This window comes from Argopecten irradians, chromosome 6, assembly GCF_041381155.1.
Source record: "Argopecten irradians isolate NY chromosome 6, Ai_NY, whole genome shotgun sequence".
NCBI lineage: Eukaryota > Metazoa > Mollusca > Bivalvia > Pectinida > Pectinidae > Argopecten > Argopecten irradians.
This window is the reverse complement of record NC_091139.1, coordinates 7,967,719-7,988,112: the sequence shown is the minus strand read 5'-3', so window position 1 is coordinate 7,988,112 and position 20,394 is coordinate 7,967,719. Positions and strand designations below refer to the sequence as shown.

The 20,394-nt window shown below is 33.1% G+C and overlaps 1 protein-coding gene across 1 annotated transcript; it reads left to right on the top strand.

Moving 5' to 3' along the window:
• The first annotated feature begins 646 nt into the window (after window positions 1-646).
• Window positions 647-14,382, top strand: LOC138324872 (protein draper-like). Its single transcript, XM_069270089.1, has 16 exons — window positions 647-780; window positions 2,345-2,584; window positions 2,894-3,112; window positions 3,831-4,097; window positions 6,352-6,486; window positions 7,300-7,434; window positions 7,794-7,928; window positions 8,194-8,328; window positions 8,438-8,572; window positions 9,188-9,322; window positions 9,451-9,585; window positions 9,701-9,835; window positions 10,218-10,264; window positions 10,397-10,497; window positions 11,923-11,978; window positions 12,120-14,382. Exons 2-16 carry the CDS (start codon window positions 2,458-2,460, stop codon window positions 12,230-12,232), a joined length of 2,010 nt encoding a protein of 669 aa, XP_069126190.1. The 5' UTR covers window positions 647-780; window positions 2,345-2,457; the 3' UTR covers window positions 12,233-14,382.
• Window positions 14,383-20,394: the final 6,012 nt, after the last annotated feature.

Here is a 20,394-nt window from a genome sequence, read left to right as displayed (position 1 = left end):
GCTTTGATGACCACTGATGTACAGATAACTGTTCATCGAAACAGACTAAATACATATATAGCATTTAAAAAAGTTAAAATGACTGAAAGTAATATAGATTGTCATATAGTGTATGCGTGCATGTGAGTTGATGATTCTAAAGTTAACTCAAACAATACGATACATTTTTGAACTATCGATATACCAATGATTACTACAGGTTTTCAATAACTGTCATAAAATGTTGATTTAATGCAAGAGAGTAAAAACAAGAACACTGACCTAATTACCGTTTTGATAGACATGTTAATGCAATTATCATATATCATAAGTCGTTTTATCGGTAAAGATTTTGTTTTCCTAAGATAAATGAGGACGGGCTATGATTAAACGGATATGTTATTTACTGTCTAAGTTTACGTCTTCCTGAAGTTGATCTGGGCTACGACCCGGCGGGCACTCAATAATCAACTTATTATATAGAGTTTACAAAGTGTTGAATGTTAGATATTTCACTATCACCTATAACATCTCTCTTATCTCATCCGTCTTATTTAACTACAGATGCAGATCGGTTGAAAGGTTACAGTCTGTATGTAACAAACCACACCGGAATGACCCAGAATTTTGGCTCCATCAATGAACACGACGTCATCTTTGTTTACCATGACAACGGTCCAGGGTTACCAACGTTCAACCAGACCCGGCAATGCCGTGTAAAAGGGCAATACGTCGTAATCTTCAATAAAAGACCAATCGGCGTTGAAGCATATATCGAATTGTGTGAGGTCCGAGTCTATGGTAAGTATATTCTGTTTTATTTTTAACCTTTCACACATTAAGGATAATAAATATTACATAATAATTTTGTACATGTATATTATTTTATCTATAAATACCTCTGTCAATGGGTATGAGTGAGAGTTGCGTGCCGGTATACAAACTAACAACACCTACGTATACATTATAATTGCCGGACTCGATTCGGACACGAAACCTAAAATGTTTATCTTATTTTAAAAACACTTTCGCATCTTTCACATCAACGCCGACATACTTGGTGGTATTTGTTTGGTTGTATGGAACTCAACTGTTTGGAATTCCTGTACTGTGTTTACATACTGCTGGAACAATTAATTAAAGAACCACTATACGATCATATAACCTAGTTGAACTTTGATCTGATTTTAAAAAGGCACATATAGACACCTGAAGTGTTATACTCTGAGAAGTCTGAAGAATTTTAGAAGTAGGAATTCACACCATAAGACAAAATGAATACATACTTATATTCATGTGCTTGTTTTGCGTTATCTTTCCTAAGGTTGTGGTCTCAAAATCTTCCTGTAGTTCAATATTCTTGATACATTTCATGTTCAATGAAGTAAAGGTGTTGATATGCATCTTTTGTCAAAGTTTCGAAGATGCCAGATGTTTTCAGAATAATGTATGAAAAGCTAGCATTCGTCTGTAAATAAATGTCTTAAACAAAATAATCTATGATATATGAATTGTTAAATGGAAGTGCTATGTATATATATAAGAATGCTTGATTTATCGTCATAATATATAAACATTTTGTTGAACATTTTGGTGGCAATGAGGTAAAGAAGTGTTCATTACCTATATTATCCCCACAAAAATGAAAATGCACTGTAATTGTGAAGTTTCATTGTTACAGAAAATTGATATGTTTGCTTTTATTTGTTAATTGTTACTTATCTATCTACGTATGTACACAAGGAAACGACATTGAAAAGTTAAATAGAGAAAACTTTCCACTGCACAGAGTTGTTTTTGAAAGACTCACTCCATAAGCAGATGGCTTTAAACGATTTTCAAAGACTCGGGCATTGACACTTGTATGTTTAAAGCATATAGCAATATATCATACGCACAGCATTAACGTCCCATGCAGCCAAGGCTGTTCCGATTTCTACAGTACTCAGGCTGAGCTCTGAATGTATATTCAGAACATGTTACGTTACCAATAACGTGAATCAGATACTTTCTTTAGTAACTCTATTCTGAAGGGGTGTGATATTTAGATCTACAGACTGATGAAAACATTTGAACTGGCACACTGCGTTTTTAAAGACAGATAAAACATACTTGTGTTTTTGCAGTTACAACTGCCCAGTCTGTATTTTGATAATAAAATGTACATGATAAGTATAATGTATATAACATATATATGTATAGAGCAGATAAAATGTATAGCTTTGATCTATCGAATATTCACGCGAATGCTCTCAAATGATCGCTTTGTTACAATATATAGAAGTGTGGAACTGATCAATTAAACGATATTTTTTTTTAAAGTTTGATTACGATTCCACAGTATTGAAGTACTCTATACTTGTAGGATGTCCAGTTGGTCAGTTTGGATATAACTGTGGCGGTACCTGTCACTGTACAACTGGTGGCTGTGACCCGGATACTGGACAGTGTGACGTCAAGGGATGTCAGACAGGGTGGATGGGACTGTCCTGTAGTCTCCGATGTCACTGTGACGGGGGCGGAGCGTGTGATATAGACACGGGGGCGTGTCCGGGAGGACGATGTCAGTCTGGATGGTCGGGACAAAGCTGTTTTGTGGGACCACGTGAGTCAGTAATAAAATAATGTGATGGGCAATATCTATACAGATGTTGAAACAATAGATATGAATTAATTATCTATATAATTTGTCTTTTAGGAATAATTTATGTTTGTGCATTTCGATACTGATTTACTTAATGGAATATGTTATCATATCAAATTATTATTAACAATAGTTAGCAAATGTGATTACTACGTTTGTAAAGGGGATAACATTGTTATAGAAGAAACAATAAACGTTTTTCACGTGAGAAATGATTCTTGTTTTATTGTAAATGAAGAACTGTTGTGATTTGTGATTCATCGTTTTCAGGAGTGCTTTCATATGGTAAAACCACCCGACAGAGTTCCACTGATAATAAGAATGTACCTGGCAAGGCTGTGGATGGTATTATAACAAAAGATGTAGTACCAAAACCAGGAAGTTGTTCTCATACAGATCTAATAGGAAATCACCCAGAGGCCTGGTGGGAAGTAGATCTCGGGGGTGTCAAACAGATACAGACAATTAACATCGTATACAGACAGCTGTGTAAGTATATTTGTGTTTATGTATCACAAAATCGATTTGGTTTTATCCTAGAGGTCTCAAATTGTTGTGCGGTACGTATGTTATATTTAACTCGACTTATCCAAAGCTTCTTTTTCCTAGTCATGGTACCGCATGTTGTCTAATGTGCCGCCATTGTGTTTGGCCCTCCTCATGCACCAGTATTAAAGGAAATGAAACATCTCAATGTTGAACAATCGTCTGTTTAGTTCTGGTTTAGAGCTAGACTAGGTTCGGACTTTGATCACTGAGACAGATAATGTAAAATATTTATAATTTTGATTGCTTATTGTAATAAATGTATTGAATTTGCTATTGGCAAATGTTAAATACAAACAAATGGTCGCCTTTCCATGTGTGATATTTGAAGTGAATCATAAACCAATTAACTATCAAGATCAATTTAACTGTGTATACTATATCTGGTACAATTTATATGAAAAAGACTAACCCTTACTTGCACAACGTCAGTTTTATTTGTTTAAGATTAGAGTAACAAATCAATTTAGGATATTATGTTTTGTCTGCAACCATTACTTTTATTTATTGCTACATTTTAATACTGTTTTGATAATTTGTCATTAATGTACAGGCGAAATAACCTTCGTCTCTATTTCGATCGTTCGCAGATTGCTATATTTCTATCAATTTATCGTTTTACTTAATTGTTTATTTTGTTTTATTATTCTGTACTTTTTAGACATATTCCGAATGTCCGGATTTTACCTTTACGTGTCAAACAGTTCAGTTGCTCACAACATCCACCAGGTATTGCGAACAGCCCACCTGTGTTACCATGACCACGGACCTGGCCTACCATCCTATATCCAGTCACTGTCCTGTCCTGTATCTGGTCAGTATGTTATATTCTACAACAGACGACCTGCCGACTATGAACCTCGGGATGCTATGTATTACAACAAAACGACTGCAGTCATAGAGCTTTGTGAAGTACAGGTGCTCGGAGGTATGGTGTTTATTGTTAAATTTGATTCAACATGATTCAATGAGATCAAGATATTTCCACTGCAGGTGTAGATCAGATTACTTATATAACATTGTTTGTCGATTAACACGTATATTATATTATGTAGAAAATACAGGTGAAAATACACTACAAAAGAGGCTTGTTTATATGTTACAGATACTGGAGTTGCTTTTTAACTGATTTATATTATAATTCAAGAGGATTGTATGTAATAACAAATATCTGCTTTTGATACTGTCACTTTATTCTAAGGTATAGTTATATGCTAAATCTGATGTGTTCACCTGTATTCTAACTATCGATATTGGTTATCTGTTTATCCATTGTAATTAAAATTTGATTTGTGATTCCGCTTCACGCTGAAATGACCCAGAACGGGGCGTTGTTAGATCTTGTATTGGAGCGTATCGTAGGGAATCATAGTGGAGCGGAATTACCAATGTAATTCTAATTAAATTAAATTTTGTCATATAATGACTGGTGACCATTTCTTGCCATTGCATGTGTTTCTTATTTATTTACATTGTTACAACTCATCTCCTATTTATGTCAAATTGATATCAGAATGTTCTAGAGAACTATTGAACACAAATACGTCTGTTATATTACGATTAAGAAATTACATACATAATAATGTTTTATGTAAAAGGTACAATTTTAATATATATGATAATAGAACAGTAAAAAATAAAAATAACTATAAATAATGAATGAAAGATGTGTATGTGACGAAATGGTGGTTGTATATTGTACAAAATTCTTTGCTGTGAAGTTTTGCAAGTAAAGCACGTTTCTGTTGAGTAAAAACAGTATTTCCCTGTGGAATAGCTAATTATTATTTATCTAAATATATGATTTTAATGATACTTACTTATGCTTAAAGATATCAAAATCTACATATAATGTTTGCATAATTATGTTGTTAATCATAATTAATCAGTTTTCGGAAAAAATATTGACAAAATTCTATGTTAAATCAACATACTGTCTATTCACATATCAAGCAAGAGGACTTACATTTGAGTCGACAATGTGACAGTGCTCTGCAAGGAAATTACCACAACGGTAATAAAATCGATGTTTCTTTGTATTTCAATCCCAAATTTTGTTGTTTTCCATGCATTTACTATGTTCTTGTATTATGGAAGTGCCATTTCATACATCATACATGTAATGTAAGTTTAAACTTATTTTTTTTTTGAGATTTCAGTCGAAACATTATAAAAGTTAGTAATCCCCACCATGTAATGGAAATCATTATTTACAGTAGATATAATTATGATCATAAAACATCAATGGTTATATTACATCTAGAATATTTTCTAAAACAATATGTTAATACAATGATTTTATAAATTACAATGGAAAAAAGGTTAAATAGATTTTCTATCGGATAAGATAAGTTCTGTCATATAAAGACATATTTATGTCACAGGAAACTATTTAGCTAAGCTAAGCATTGAAATCACTATTTTTTGATTTCATCGGGGTATGAAAAAAATTGTTTGTGAGATTACGCGGATTCACACAATGTGCAAACAAAATTTTGTTTATATCCCGATGAAATTAAAAAAAATAATTACATTGATGCTTATAGTTAATTTTATAATCTATTTCATAAAACAAAATTATGTTTAAATGTACCATTCTATTAATTTTTAAGGATTTTTTTTCCCGAACCAATACGTAACGTCAATGTCTGTATTGTGACGCCAGGATAACGTCTGTTTTTCGCGCCATCCTCGGATTATTTTTCATAGTGGTATGCCAGAAAAGTATATAAAAAACGAAGAAAAATAATTATATTCAAATGATGATAGAACTTGATAAGAGTAACAAGAAGCATTGAATGGAAGCTGAGTAAAAAAGATGGCCATGTACAAGTTGTTTATACATGTGTATGTAAAATGTTTTATGTATTAAAATATATATATATATTATATATATGATACATTCCATTCCTAAGACTATAAATAATCAATAATATCATGCAGTGCGCATGCATTTTTACCGAGTGTCTCTGGTGTTTGGGTTTATGTCAAAGATAAAAGTAAATGACTAGGTGTACCGAAAGTAGCGTAATAACCGTTTTAATCAGCTAATGAGATCGCAGCGAATGACCTGATGTATACACAGTTTTTATCAACTTAATGCCAGTCCTAAGAAGTTATTTATGATATCAGAGGGTCTAAAACCTAAGCTGATCATCTGAAAACAGTTATTTCTTATACAGCGTGTACTAACCACACATTCGGACGAGACTGTACCCAGACCTGTCATTGTGCAAACTCTGACTGTGACGGGAGGACTGGGGTATGTAAGTTACCCGGATGTACGGAAGGATGGAGGGGGCAGACATGTAGTCAAGGTATCCATTAATTTATTGCATTTATATGTTTACCACATGGAATGACCAAGTACAAACTTGAACAGTTACTAGAACTCAAAGTTTTTGTTGTTTGAAATGCATCTCATTTGGCTTAAGTGTCGTCTTTTTTTCATGATTGATTGCAGTATAAACTACCCAGGTGTCGACTAGAAAAATATGTTAATACAACTTCATTCAGAATTCACTTGAAGATTCCTTGAAAGAAATACATTATCAATCCAAACTGTTTAGAAAGACATTCAAAGTTCTTATGTCATCTTATTTATGGTATGCATCGATGTGTATTTAAGGTATATGGAATTTACAAAAAAAAAAAAAAAAAACAAACAAAAAAAAAAAAAAAAAAAAAAACGTGTTTTTTTTGAGACAGTTTTCAGATATTATTCCTTTATAAATTTCGCTTGCAAAAACAGGAGCAGACGTGTACTTTACATCATTACCGCCACTGAAAACTGGAGCTTATTATTTTACTTCAAGATGAAAACATTAAAAACAATTAATTGCATTCCGAAAAAATTCCGTGGCACTATGTCTTATATGGAATGAAGTAGTGATTGCGCATGCACCAAAAGCAAAATAAATTGTCGTTTATTATTTTTGTATCAATTAGATATATATACACTATTAAACACCAATTATTGTTCAATTGGTGAGTATCGTTTATGCTCTGTCGGTGATGGACATCTTTAATAAGTAATAACAGTTTACAGTCTGGTTAATATGACTGCATGTTATATAAAATAATTCTCTGAATAATTCACCTTCATACAATGACATCTAAATTCTCTAAAGCATGTACCAACCACACATATGGACGAGACTGTACCCAGACCTGTCATTGTGCTTACTCTGACTGTGACAGGAGGACTGGGGTATGTAATGTACCCGGATGTACGGAAGGATGGAGGGCCGACATGTGTAGTCAAGGTAATGCAATATATTTAACAGTATTTTGTTTTCTTTATTAATATATCAAATCGTGATATTTTTGTACGAAAAACTGAGTACACAGAAAATATATAATTGTGACCCTGATTGTATTTATAATTAAAAGTGCGCACAAACATAATGTACGTTTTCTGTGTTTGTTCAAAAATAGGTTTATCAGAGGATGCCTAATTGCATAAATTTAATTTGATATCAGCCCAGATGATATCACACTCCCTCAAAAACACTGTTTATATCATAAATTTAGAAATACGCGTTTGTTTAACAAGTGAATCATTTTGATTTAAAGCTTGTCAAATAGGACTGCTGGTTATCTAAAATAACTCTCTCTTATAAAGCCTGTACCAACCACACATTCGGACAAGACTGTACCCAGACCTGTCAGTGTGCTAACTCTGACTGTGATAGGAGGACTGGGGTATGTAAAGTACCCGGATGTATGGAAGGATGGAGGGGAGACTCGTGTAGTCAAGGTAACTTTTAAAGGTGTTATGTAATCCTGTATATTAACCAAAATTTGTTAAACAACTATGCCTGAAACTAGGAATTATATCTTGAAGAATAGTATGCTGCTGTTATCAAGTATTGTGATTTCAATAATATTTTCCCATTTTGAGTCATTAAATGTTTATAAAATCCACATTGAAAAATCTTAATAAGTAAGCGTGAATTATTTTTTTTGTGGAAAAGCTTTTTGTTCAATATCACAATAATATTGCATTATTGTTTTGTGATCAGCCTGTACCAACCACACATTCGGACAAGACTGTAACCAGACCTGTCATTGTGCTAACTCTGACTGTGACAGGAGGACTGGGGTGTGTAAGGTACCCGGATGTATGGAAGGATGGAGGGGAGATACGTGCAATCAAGGTAACACAATGACAATATCAAGAAACATGTGTATCGATAGAATATGTTTTCCAGTAAAATCTTTGCGCTGAAATCATTGATTGAAAGTGCCTTTTCCGTGTGTACACAGAATGCCAATACGATCACTTTGGGGATAACTGTTCCAAGGTATGTCACTGCCAAGTTCCCGGATGTGATCATGTGTCCGGATTATGCTTTCACGTGGGGTGTCAGAAAGGGTGGTCCGGACCGACGTGTAGTAAACGTAAGTTTATATATAAATGTGTTTCACTTATTTCTTAAACAAAATATATACCCTTTTCTCTCGTATCTACTGTTGTAATACAAAGCGACTTCGATAACTGACTAATGACTATTGTCATGTTGTTCTACTTATAGAGATAAACATGGGTTTAACCATCAACCAATCGCTACCATGTTTTCAAAAAATGACGCATGCGCGAAGGAAGTCTAGTTACCGTGGAACGACTAAAGGAGATCAGTGGTTGAACTCTAGTCGATAAGACATGCGCATTACAATTTCTTGTTTCACAATATGTGTAAGCAATACAACCTCGCGACGTCACGGCGTCAACAAAAGTATTATTTTCTCGGTAAAAGTTTCACTTTTGTCAGAAACTACTCTGGTTTACTATAAAAAAGTGACGGAAAGCCTTGGGTTTACACTATTTCGTGAGCCTAGAATATTATATATCTATCATTCACATTTACATATAAAACAGTCTGATAGTATCATTATGTGCAATGTTTTCATACTCAGCTGTAGATAGGATAAAACGATTCATGTAATGCTGGTCATTAATAACTTCGATTTAAAAATAATACGTTATGCTTAGTGTAACTTTTACAAATAATGCAGGATGTATCGGTAAAACTTTCGGACGAGATTGTATCCAGACCTGTTATTGTGCAAACTCTGACTGTGATAAGAGGACTGGGGTATGTAAAGTACCCGGATGTACGGAAGGGTGGAGGGGACAGACATGTAGTCAAGGTAAGACTCTTTTTATTTTGTGTGTGGTCATTATTATTGATATTTCTGCCATTACCTCAATAATCCAGAACAAACATCATACATGTATATAACATCCCGGTTTTCATGACAAAGTTGTTTACTTGTAGAATGCCGAACAGGATATTTTGGTCCTAATTGTACAGAAGAGTGTCACTGTCAGAGTCCTGGCTGTCACCATATAAATGGAACATGTCACAACGTGGGATGTGAAGCGGGCTGGTTAGGACGAGCTTGTGACCAAGGTAGGATTGATATATATCTTTAGACATGTTCAATAATCATAATATATAAAAACATGTTTAAATTGATACAACTCCGTCTTTCGTTATGATTACTCATTTATTTGTCACTTCCCAGAATGCCTTACAGGATATTTTGGTCCTAACTGTACAGAAGAGTGTCACTGTCAGAGTCCTGGCTGTAACCATACAAATGGAACATGTCACCACGTGGGATGTGAAGCAGGCTGGTCAGGACGAGCTTGTGACCAAGGTACATTGGTACATCATTTCAATCAGTTTCCGGACGATAACTTGATTTTATATAATGATCGCAGAACTAGGCAATGAAATTAACTTGCCATATATTAGAAAATGTCATTGACGGCAGCGGACATGTGTTGCTTGCAACGCATACTGTAAGCTTGTTTTGAAAGGTTTAATCATAATTCAATGTGCTCTTATTAAGCTCTTATTCTATGTGATAAACCTTTGTTTTATGCAAATGTTTAACACGTTTCGTTAATAAAATGTCGTCAATATAATATCAATTCAATGTATTTTGTCAAGGTATTTGTATATTATAGTTTATATAATGTGTTTCTTTATTATAACATATTAGTATAAGTAATAACTGACGATTCTATAATTAACAGCACAAAAACAGACAGAAACAAAAGCCAAGACCTGTAATTGTGAAGAGGTAAGTGTAAATATCCATATATCTCAGATCCACATTATGAGTCGATTTGGTATTAATAATATCTGAATGCAGATTTTTTTCATAGTTTATGTATTCTTTTTTAAATTCATAATTTATTAATGTTTGTTATAGGGCTCAACCTACTCGCAAAACAACACTGGATACGCCGTGATTGGTAGCATCCTCACAATTTCCATTGGCTGCAATATAGGATTTATTATACACTGCATCAGGTGAGTTTATCTTGCCTATTAGGATATTTTATATTGTTGGATAATTTATCGAACAAACATTTTCGTCAATGAGTTTATTGAAATTTCGATTTACCTAGAAAATAAGCATGTCCTAATGAAAGTTTTCTACTACCATGATCAGTCTATATGCTGCGAAACTAGCTCGTTCCGTCATTGTACCATTGGTGGGGCTATGTCGTAGGTAGGCCAAACCATAATTTGAACTAGTGGGTTAGACTAACATTTGTCTACAACTACCTCAATAACTCTTAAAATTAGTATATCATACTTATTTACTATATTTATAGGTGTAGAATACACATCTGACCTACTTTGGAGTTTGTTAATGTTTTTTGTTTTGTTTTATTTTTAAAAAAGAATGTAGTACATTAGTGTTATATAATAATTAAGTTCGTAGTTATGCTTGGAAATTCGCTTCATCGCATTGCCCCTTTAAATATACCATTTTTTATTTCATTTTCCTCCCTTTATTTCTTAATTCCTTAAAAAAAGTTGCTTATTTAAGGCATTAACGTGTTATCCGTATAATCTTATGTAATTTATTTACAATATAGAATATATTTCACCATATAGTTGTGTTCTCCATTCATAAATGCACAATTTATTGTAAGATTATATCAGAAAATATGTCTGTTTCCTATCCAAGTACTACCCATACCTGTCCAATTATTTAATTGATAACCTTGTGTGGAAAAAGAGTCAACAATTTGTATAAATTTATCCAAAGAAACTCCGAATTCTGAAAGATATATGCATGCATGTATGTGTGTTTGTCATTAAAATTTTAATAAATAACGAGAGAATAAATAATACAGTATAATACTTGCTAGTAGGGATACCTACAAAAAGTGGTATATGTATACGCATAAGGATACAGAGACGTCTTCGACTGGGATCGATCATTATACGTAATTTTTACCATCAATTCTATAAAATCCTTCACTTTCTAAAATTAGAAATTAAATAAGAAAGCAACTCGGATCAAAACCGTCGCATTTGTACATGCGTAAATAAAAGTACATGCGTGAATAAAAGTATCAAAAGTTTTAACACGTGATATTCGATCGTTCAACATGATTTTGGCTCTATAGCTATACGGACATCTTTATATATTTGCAACATTGTGTCGAAAATTAGCCTCAAAATATGTAGGAAATATATGCATACTGCTTATTGTAAGTATCCCTATTGGAATTGAAGCGGACTAATAATTTAGTTAAAAATGTTCCCACGCCGAGACAATATCACTAAAAGACTTCGAGATATATCTTACTATTCCATTTACGTTTATTTGAACATTATTTGAAACGTTTCGTTTTATATCATATCCAGTTAAAGAGGTTCTTCTGCAATCAAGTTATATAACATTCTACGTCTTCACAACTTAATTTAATTATATTTTAGAGTGTATGGTAAAAACATTCGAACACCAGCACCTTCCACTGAACTCCATACATATCGTAAGTATCTGCTATATCTGTTTATAGTGATATTGACAGGTAACAAAAATTATGATCCATAAAATTTTGTCGAATAATATTTCATATATTTTAGGATGTCTACAGACAATTTATGTACTCCTTAAACCTTTTTGTTCACAGATATGCCCGATCACGATGACAACTATGACGGAATAGATTCAACAAAAATAGACATTGCACATAATGTTTATGATAGCATTGGTAAATATAGTGGTCAAAAGGTTTCTGAGTAGATATATTTACTTATTAAATAAACTTGAATCTGTAATAGCAAATATGTGAAAGCTATATCAATTGCCATATGTTTTGAACAGCTTTATTTTCATTTGGTATATATTTGTGGGTGTACTGTATACATTATAATGTACATGTAAACAAAACAGCGATGACACATTTTCGATTAATGACTGCTCTATAAAGCTTCTTTCAGGAATCTTTGGAATTTTGAGTAGTTCAAATAACAATTGTGATTTGTTCTTCTTTTTTTCACTCAGAGCAGCAAATAATCACTTTTCCACCAGCTGACAGCATTTTTTCAACTTTTTAATTTGACGTTTAGCAAATGCAAGCAATATATACATATAAATTGTATATACAAAATTGCACATCCACACACATAACATCAATTATATATACATACATACATAGATCCGTAGGTCCTGCCTTCGGCTGCCATTTACCGAAGGGTTAATTGCGCTCCATTGTGTTGCTAAATGTTGGTCTATTTTCATTGTGCCGTATAACTGTTCGTATCATGTTATGTAATCGTGTTCGTTTTGTGTGCCACACACACTCCCTCACACATGCCCTCACTTCCTCAAACACAACCTTATCATCTCTCATACATACATCAGATATTATATCACTCCGACGCGTTTGAGACTCGTCAGTTACCAGTTACTACCCGTATGTCAGTGATTTTTATCCACTTCCTAAACATTACATATTCCTAAATAAAACAAAACAATTTCTTTACTCATTAAAGTGAATAGTCGGGCAAAGAAAACCAGTCTAAATGCGTTCATTGGCCTTCCAAAAGTTCTCACATATTAATACGACGGCCAAGTTCTGCTTAGTTTCCCAGTTCTGACCATTAAAGTAAAGAAAAGTTGAAAGCATTGAAAGCGAGGCTGCGTGGAAATGTAACCACGGACATAGTGAGCCGGGAGGACGTTTTAGGATTCCTATACTTTAAATTAATTTCTTCGCACGCAGACAGATTTTGACGAGAGATTTTATTTTTTCCATTTCATAAGAAATTATACTGGATACATTCACACCATTTTTACCGACTTTAGCCATCCTTGCCCGACTGTTCACTTTAACCTTTTAAATTGAATGCATTTGCACAATTTAAAGAGTAGGCAGATGGACAGATCATTCATTTAGCTCGGTTACCTTCCGCTAATAAACTCTTTGTTTTTCTTATTATCGACACATTCAGTTGAAATGATTTAATTGTTTCTGAATTTAATCAGACACAGATATTACATACATCTAGTGTTTCCTTCGGTAATAAAGTATCATGTATATTTACAAGTAGCTCTTACTACGTGGCAGTTGTAAGCGACACACTTCTTTGCTTCTGTAGCCAGAGTATATCATGTAAACAATTGGGTTTTAGCAATTAAAAGTATTTTTTTTATCTTCTGAACATATCCTCAACACTTCGGATGCGGATAAGAAACCTATGGATAATACTATGTACATGGCAGTATGTCAACTGGTTTTGATGAACAACTTCAAAATCAATTCGTTTACAAGTTAATACCAAAAACTTGTATTTCCTTATATATGATCACTTCCAACTATTCCCTATAGAACATCAATTGGAAAATAAATATATTTCCACTGATAATCACTTCTGGAAACAAATGACCTACCACGTCATGATCACTGATTCATTCATGTTCTATCCTTATCCATGTAACATCACAGACTGACAAATCAATTGTGGTTGGTCACTTATCGGCAACAGGATAGAGGTATCTTTCAAATGAAGAGAATGAAAGTAAAAAAGAAAATACTCCCAAATAACAAATACTTGTTATCTATTATGTACATCAACAGCCAAAATACCGCTCAGTTTTATTAATGTTCATGACTTTCAAACAAGAGAATGGAAATAAAAAGGAAAATACCACTATATAAAAATACTTGTTATCTATTATGTGCATCAACAGCCAAATTCCTGCTCAGTTTTATTAATGTTTATTTATCAATTATTATTGATGTGATTATACAATTTACGGCATAATACCAAAATTACATACCTAATTGTTGTTTGGGTGATTAAAAATTCTTGTATTCAAATATGAGTTTTAGTGAATTGCATTGTAATTTGAATGGGGATGTTGTACATAACTAAAGCAAATTTGTTATTAATAAACAGGAAAGAGTGTGACATTTGTTTTATTCAAAACACGCAAAATCTGTAAATAAATAAGAGTAAATATTAATATGATAAAAAGTTAATAGCATCATAAGAAAATGATAAAAACAATTCTGCGTTAAATCGGCGTTACAAATGTCATTACAAAATACGTAATGATACATTTTATGATATGACAGTAATTGAACGTAATCAGGTATTGCAAAGCCGTAAGGAGTGACAATATGTATAGTTGTTCACAAACTCGTATGCATGTTGACACGTATGCATATACTAGGTTTTTAACGTTTTAGACCCTGTTTAAACTAGTGATATTTTGTATGCATACATATCACTTAAGTGTATTAGAACATGTTGATAAAAAGTGTGTATACATCAGGCCTAGCCTTAGGTGTCACTGTTTTTGTATTGCTTATAGATGTTGGCAAAATATGAAAAAAATGAACATTTCAATTTAGTTAGTCCACATACATTTGGTACATATGTCTGTCACCAAATAGTCATGCCACTATATTAACTAGTGTCTATAGCATGTACAAGGAGCGCTTGTTTTACCGGATTCGACTATACAAGAATATACACATCGAGTCCATTTTGACATGAAAATAACAATTGTAGAAAATACTATGGCATACCATACATCACTAGTTTAAACCTCAAGTAATGTTACTTTGCCATGAATCGTGGGTGTCGGCCACTAAAAGTGAATAGATGTCACAACCTCCATCAAACAAATTAAGAATTTATTCATATATACAGAATATACACAGAAATAAATATTCGGAACTCTGCTCTATCAACTCGTACACACAAGCAACACCACTCATCAGCGTGGTTATGTACAAATGCTGTGAAACATGTTTTCCAGAACGATAAAAACATCATTGATGGTAAAAGGGATACGAACAGTTTTGTAATTATATCTAAACAACACAGAATAGGTTATTGGAAACTTCAAAATGTTAAAATGCATATTTGGAGACAAATATTGCAAACCCGCAATGAGAGACACTATATGTAGTTGTTCAAATATTAATGATAACTATGTATGGTGACTCTTATGCATAGTTTAAATATTTAAGAACATCAAGGTTATTCATATTAACAAACTCGGTAGTCATTGATTGTATCACTCTACATGCCCATAAACATATCTCTAGGCCTTCAAGAATTTCACACGAAGTCATTTTAAGATGAATGAAGATCAAGGTAATTCATTCAAAATAGATGTGAAAAACATGGCAGTCCTTTATCTCAACATGCCCATAAACATATCTCTAGGCCTTCAAGAATTTCACACGAACTTTTAAGGATTTTTTAAAATGCACTTTTGAACTTTGACCCTTATTTCTAACCGGAAGTTGACGTTTTACTGAAAAGTGTTCCAACAGATGTTTGTTTCATTTTTGAGTAACGTACAACAGTGAAATTCTTCTCTGTATCTAAAGAGGACCAGTGGCCCTATCTAAATATATAGAGGATAGTCCTTGTTATTAATGAATAACAGTTATATTTCATCGTGTGAGGTGGAAACTTTGATATATTTCACTAGTGCGAAGCAGGAGTGAAAACATCAAAGTTGCCATTTAAATCGATGAAAAAAGAACTCTTATTCGTCAAGAACCAAGGAAGACTATATTTATTCATTTTTTACGCTTACCTATTTAGTCCCACACATGGGACACACATTTCGAGGAAATATAACAAGGTAATATAATCAGCAACACATTTATGCTTAACAATTCGAAAATGAAAAACTAACAGGAAAAATGCACGCTTAATTGTATTTTTGGTTTAATATTTCAAAAAAAACTTTGACCTGACGTTCGACGTCTATATAGTGGTTACACAACGAGTGGTTGTTGGATATGGAATTAAGTACACACGAGTGACTTATTATTTAAGTTACAAAAGACACATTGCTTGTAAAAGCATCGACTTTGACCAGTTGAGTGCCATAGATAATGGGGATATGGTCAACCTTACTAGGTTCACGGAAGAACAGTTCAAGGACTTATGCACATTTCGGGCCTTCGAGATTCCAAACATAGAAATACAGCAAAGCTATGGACAGCCCATTGGATAGCTTCAAAGAATTTGTAATTTTTCTATTCTTTTAATTTACAATTTATGATACCCTTCATGGCTCTATATACGTGTCGATATCAGGATTTTTGTGAACGTTTAAAAATAGATCGAAAGATAAAAACAGGTAAAACAATAGTTAAGGACCAAGTTAAGACACGTTCCCGAAGTTTTAATATTACAAAACACAAACGCACAAACAAAGTTCACAAGAAAACGTTATAAGACGCTCCCATGAGTCAAGGAGCTGCTTGCGAAAAAGGATCATGATAGCTTACTTTTATACCATGGCCTTAACCGCAAAATAACTGATTTATTAACACTGATTGCTTGGCAAGAGCGATTTACATTATCTGTGTACAATGAGTATGTTTATCTGTGATATCTATCAGATGTGTATCTGTGATATCTATCAGATGTGTATCTGTGATATCTATCAGATGTGTATCTGTGATATCAGGGTGATTATGTGTGTCTGTGATATCTATTAGATGTGTATCTGTGATATCAGGGTGAGGATGTGTATCTGTGATATCTATCAGATGTGTATTTGGGATATCTATTCCTTACGCTATCAGGAGGAAATATCAAGTTTTCCGACTTACATTGGGTTCATTATTTATTTAAATGATTTTAAATGTGTAGCAGTCATTTAATGTATCATTAAAATTTCATTTTTTATCAAAGTTTCATATATTTTTTTAGATATTTGCATTGAAATCAAATGACTGGAGTTTAAATATTAAATGTTGACCATGTACATATCTATAAATAAAAATCTTTTGTATACATCATCCCGTAACAAACGTATCAATTATCGTATTACTTGTGAACAGTTTCAAATGCTTTCCATATATATTATCCCCACTAGAAACGTTATATATCTCAATTAACTGTTCGTTTTCGTATGAACTGTAATAAATTGATAGTTCATCAGATTGTATGGGTCTATAATTTAATCTATGCATAACAGCTAAATATCATTATGGATAATCTCCTCTAAGTAGTCTCTGTTTATATCTGCCATGACACTACCATTAAGATAACACTGGCAACTCGTGTACACCCCGCGACACGAGGTAACGTTGAGCAGTGACGATGTGAACAAAACAGAATTCCAGCGGGACCTGGGTATGATAACGATTTCATTGATAACATGGCCTTCCTGGTACCTATCTATATCGTGTAATGGAGGAATTTAACTTCCTGGTAATCATTACAAATAATATATATACAATTAAGGCATAATGAAGTGATCGGATGTGTTTAAAGGAAAATTTATCATAGAAATTATGGGATATTACAACGCTCTCCTAGCGATTTTCTTAAGAATTAATATATACAATTAACGTATGTATATGTTTGTTTTTTCATCTTACCTTGGTTTGGAAATATGGTGTGATGTGTGTGTTATACTGCATGATGGTATATTACATATATAATACTCGTCTTAGGTGTCGTTGTTTAAGGGTTCTGAAGGAATCCTACTTGTTATACAACATCACATACACTTGTATAACATTTATGTTAGTATTTATGTTAGTATTTCACGATGTGATTTATAAGTACTTTTTTCTATGACATTAACACCATCTATCCGCAACTCCTGATATTTGTATATAACTTTAATAGCTTCTACTCTGTCACGCCCTCTGCGCATCTCCTAAAATAACACATGGCCTAAGATCAACCTTTAATGATCTTCCATCAATGATATATATCCAAATAAGGTATATTATCATTTGTTTGGTTCCACACATCGGGCGTGATGGAAGCAATACGTGTTTTATCTCCAGGTGATGAATGACCACTATCATGACTCTGCTTTGCTAATCATGGTATAGCAATCTCAATCACTGTTGCTCTATCCATCACGCACCGAAAATAGCACGTAATATATTATGCAGCCTCATTGAAACACTATATTTGCTTATTACATAAGAGCACATTTGCTTATTACATTTTTTCAATTACATTATTACGATTATAGAATAAGTGTGTAATTGAAACATTCACATCACTTTTTGATATTCATTTGATATGTGTATGTAAGAGTATGTGTGTTAGAGGACATCGTCAGAGACCCAAGGGTGATCGCACTACACTACGCTACACTTATCACCCGTGGGACAGCTCGACTTCAGAGTACCGCTTCATTGACGTCACTTTATAAATAGAAACCAATTAGCATAACTCTTTTAAAATGAGAACTCTTCAGTTTGGAGAGAGAATATTTATGGAAATCTATGTTGTTTATTACAGCTTCTGTGAAGCGTATGTTACCGCCACTCTCATTGGCTAAAACGTCGACAGGAAAATCTGTCGGGCCAATCAGATGGCACTTGACAAGCGGTATTCTGAGATTGAGCTGTCCTATAAGTGTAGCGTAGCGTAGTTCGATCACCTGTGGGTCTCCGACGATGGTTAGATAATCAAGTGCCTTATTGCAACACGAAAAACATATAATTAACCTAAGGGGATTATTAAAGTTTGTTCACGTAGAAACGAAATTTAATTATAATTGTTATCTATACCCAACATAAAACACTTTGGTAAAATTGAAGCAAAGTGATACTTTGTTGTTCATTTTTGCCCATTCTTTCTTATTATATTTGCTATTGTTTCCTTTTAAAATGGAAATTATATGAATTCGTTCACATTAATAAGCGAAGTTGACATGATAATTCAAATCAACATAATGTTGTTACATACTAAAAACAGGAACTTAAATGGCACAGAGCTCTGCCATGTTAATACATTAGTAGAGAATACATTAACAATACCGGACACCAGGAACAATGTTACAATGAGGAACTCGCTTCGATGTGTTCTTGTAATTCGTTGTTTAGCGATTTGATAAATATGTTAAAATATATTAAGTTATACCTAATAGCTTAATGTGTTTGTTTCCCGTGTATAAAATGATTTATGTGGGCTTTCATTATTGTTTCATTATTTTTGTCTTTGTTTTGATACTAAATCCGGCTTTCTGATTAGCCAATAGCTTTTTTCATACCACTATGAAAATAAAAACCAAGAATTGTGCAAACCCCAAAGTTTATCGTGTCGTCACAATAGAGATATTGACGTTGCATGTTGATTCGGAAAAAAATAATCCCTTGTAAAAATGGCTAGAATGGTACATTTAAACATATTTTATTTTATCAAATAGATTATAAAATTAATTATAAGCATTGATGTCACTATTTTTTGTATGCAAACTTATGCTACGCGAATTCACACAATTTGCAAACAAATTTTTCCTACCCCAATTGAATTAAAAAATAGTAATCGATGCTTTAATAATTATAAGTTTGGTCATAGAAAATGTACTTTCATTCTGTTCGATATATCACAGCCTGCACCAACCACACATTTGGACGAGACTGTAATCAGACCTGTCATTGTGCTAACTCTGACTGTGACGGGGGACTGGGGTATGCCATAATGTCGGATGTACGGAAGGATGGAAAGGAAGCACGTGTAGTCATGGTAAGTATGATGCATGAATCAAGATCTACTTTTATTTTTGCTAATCCCAATTAACTACTGATATCATCATTTCTATTTGCGATGAATAACAACAATAATAAAAAAGCTAAATCAACATAAAGGTTATGATATGATGATTTTGATATTGCATCCCTTGTACCAGGTTTAGGGGTGATAAAGGATGCGACATCAAAATCGTTATAATTATTATTTGTTTAGCACTGATATAATTCTTTTTGGATATGCGATATAACCTAAAATTAAGTTGATATCTGCCCAATTGATATCACACTCCCTCAACTCAAAAACACTTCTTATGTCATAAAGTTAGAAAAATCACGTTTGTTTAACAAGTGAATCATTATGACTTAAATTTCGTAAAATAGGACTGGTGATTATCTAAAAAAACTCTCTCTTATAAAGCCT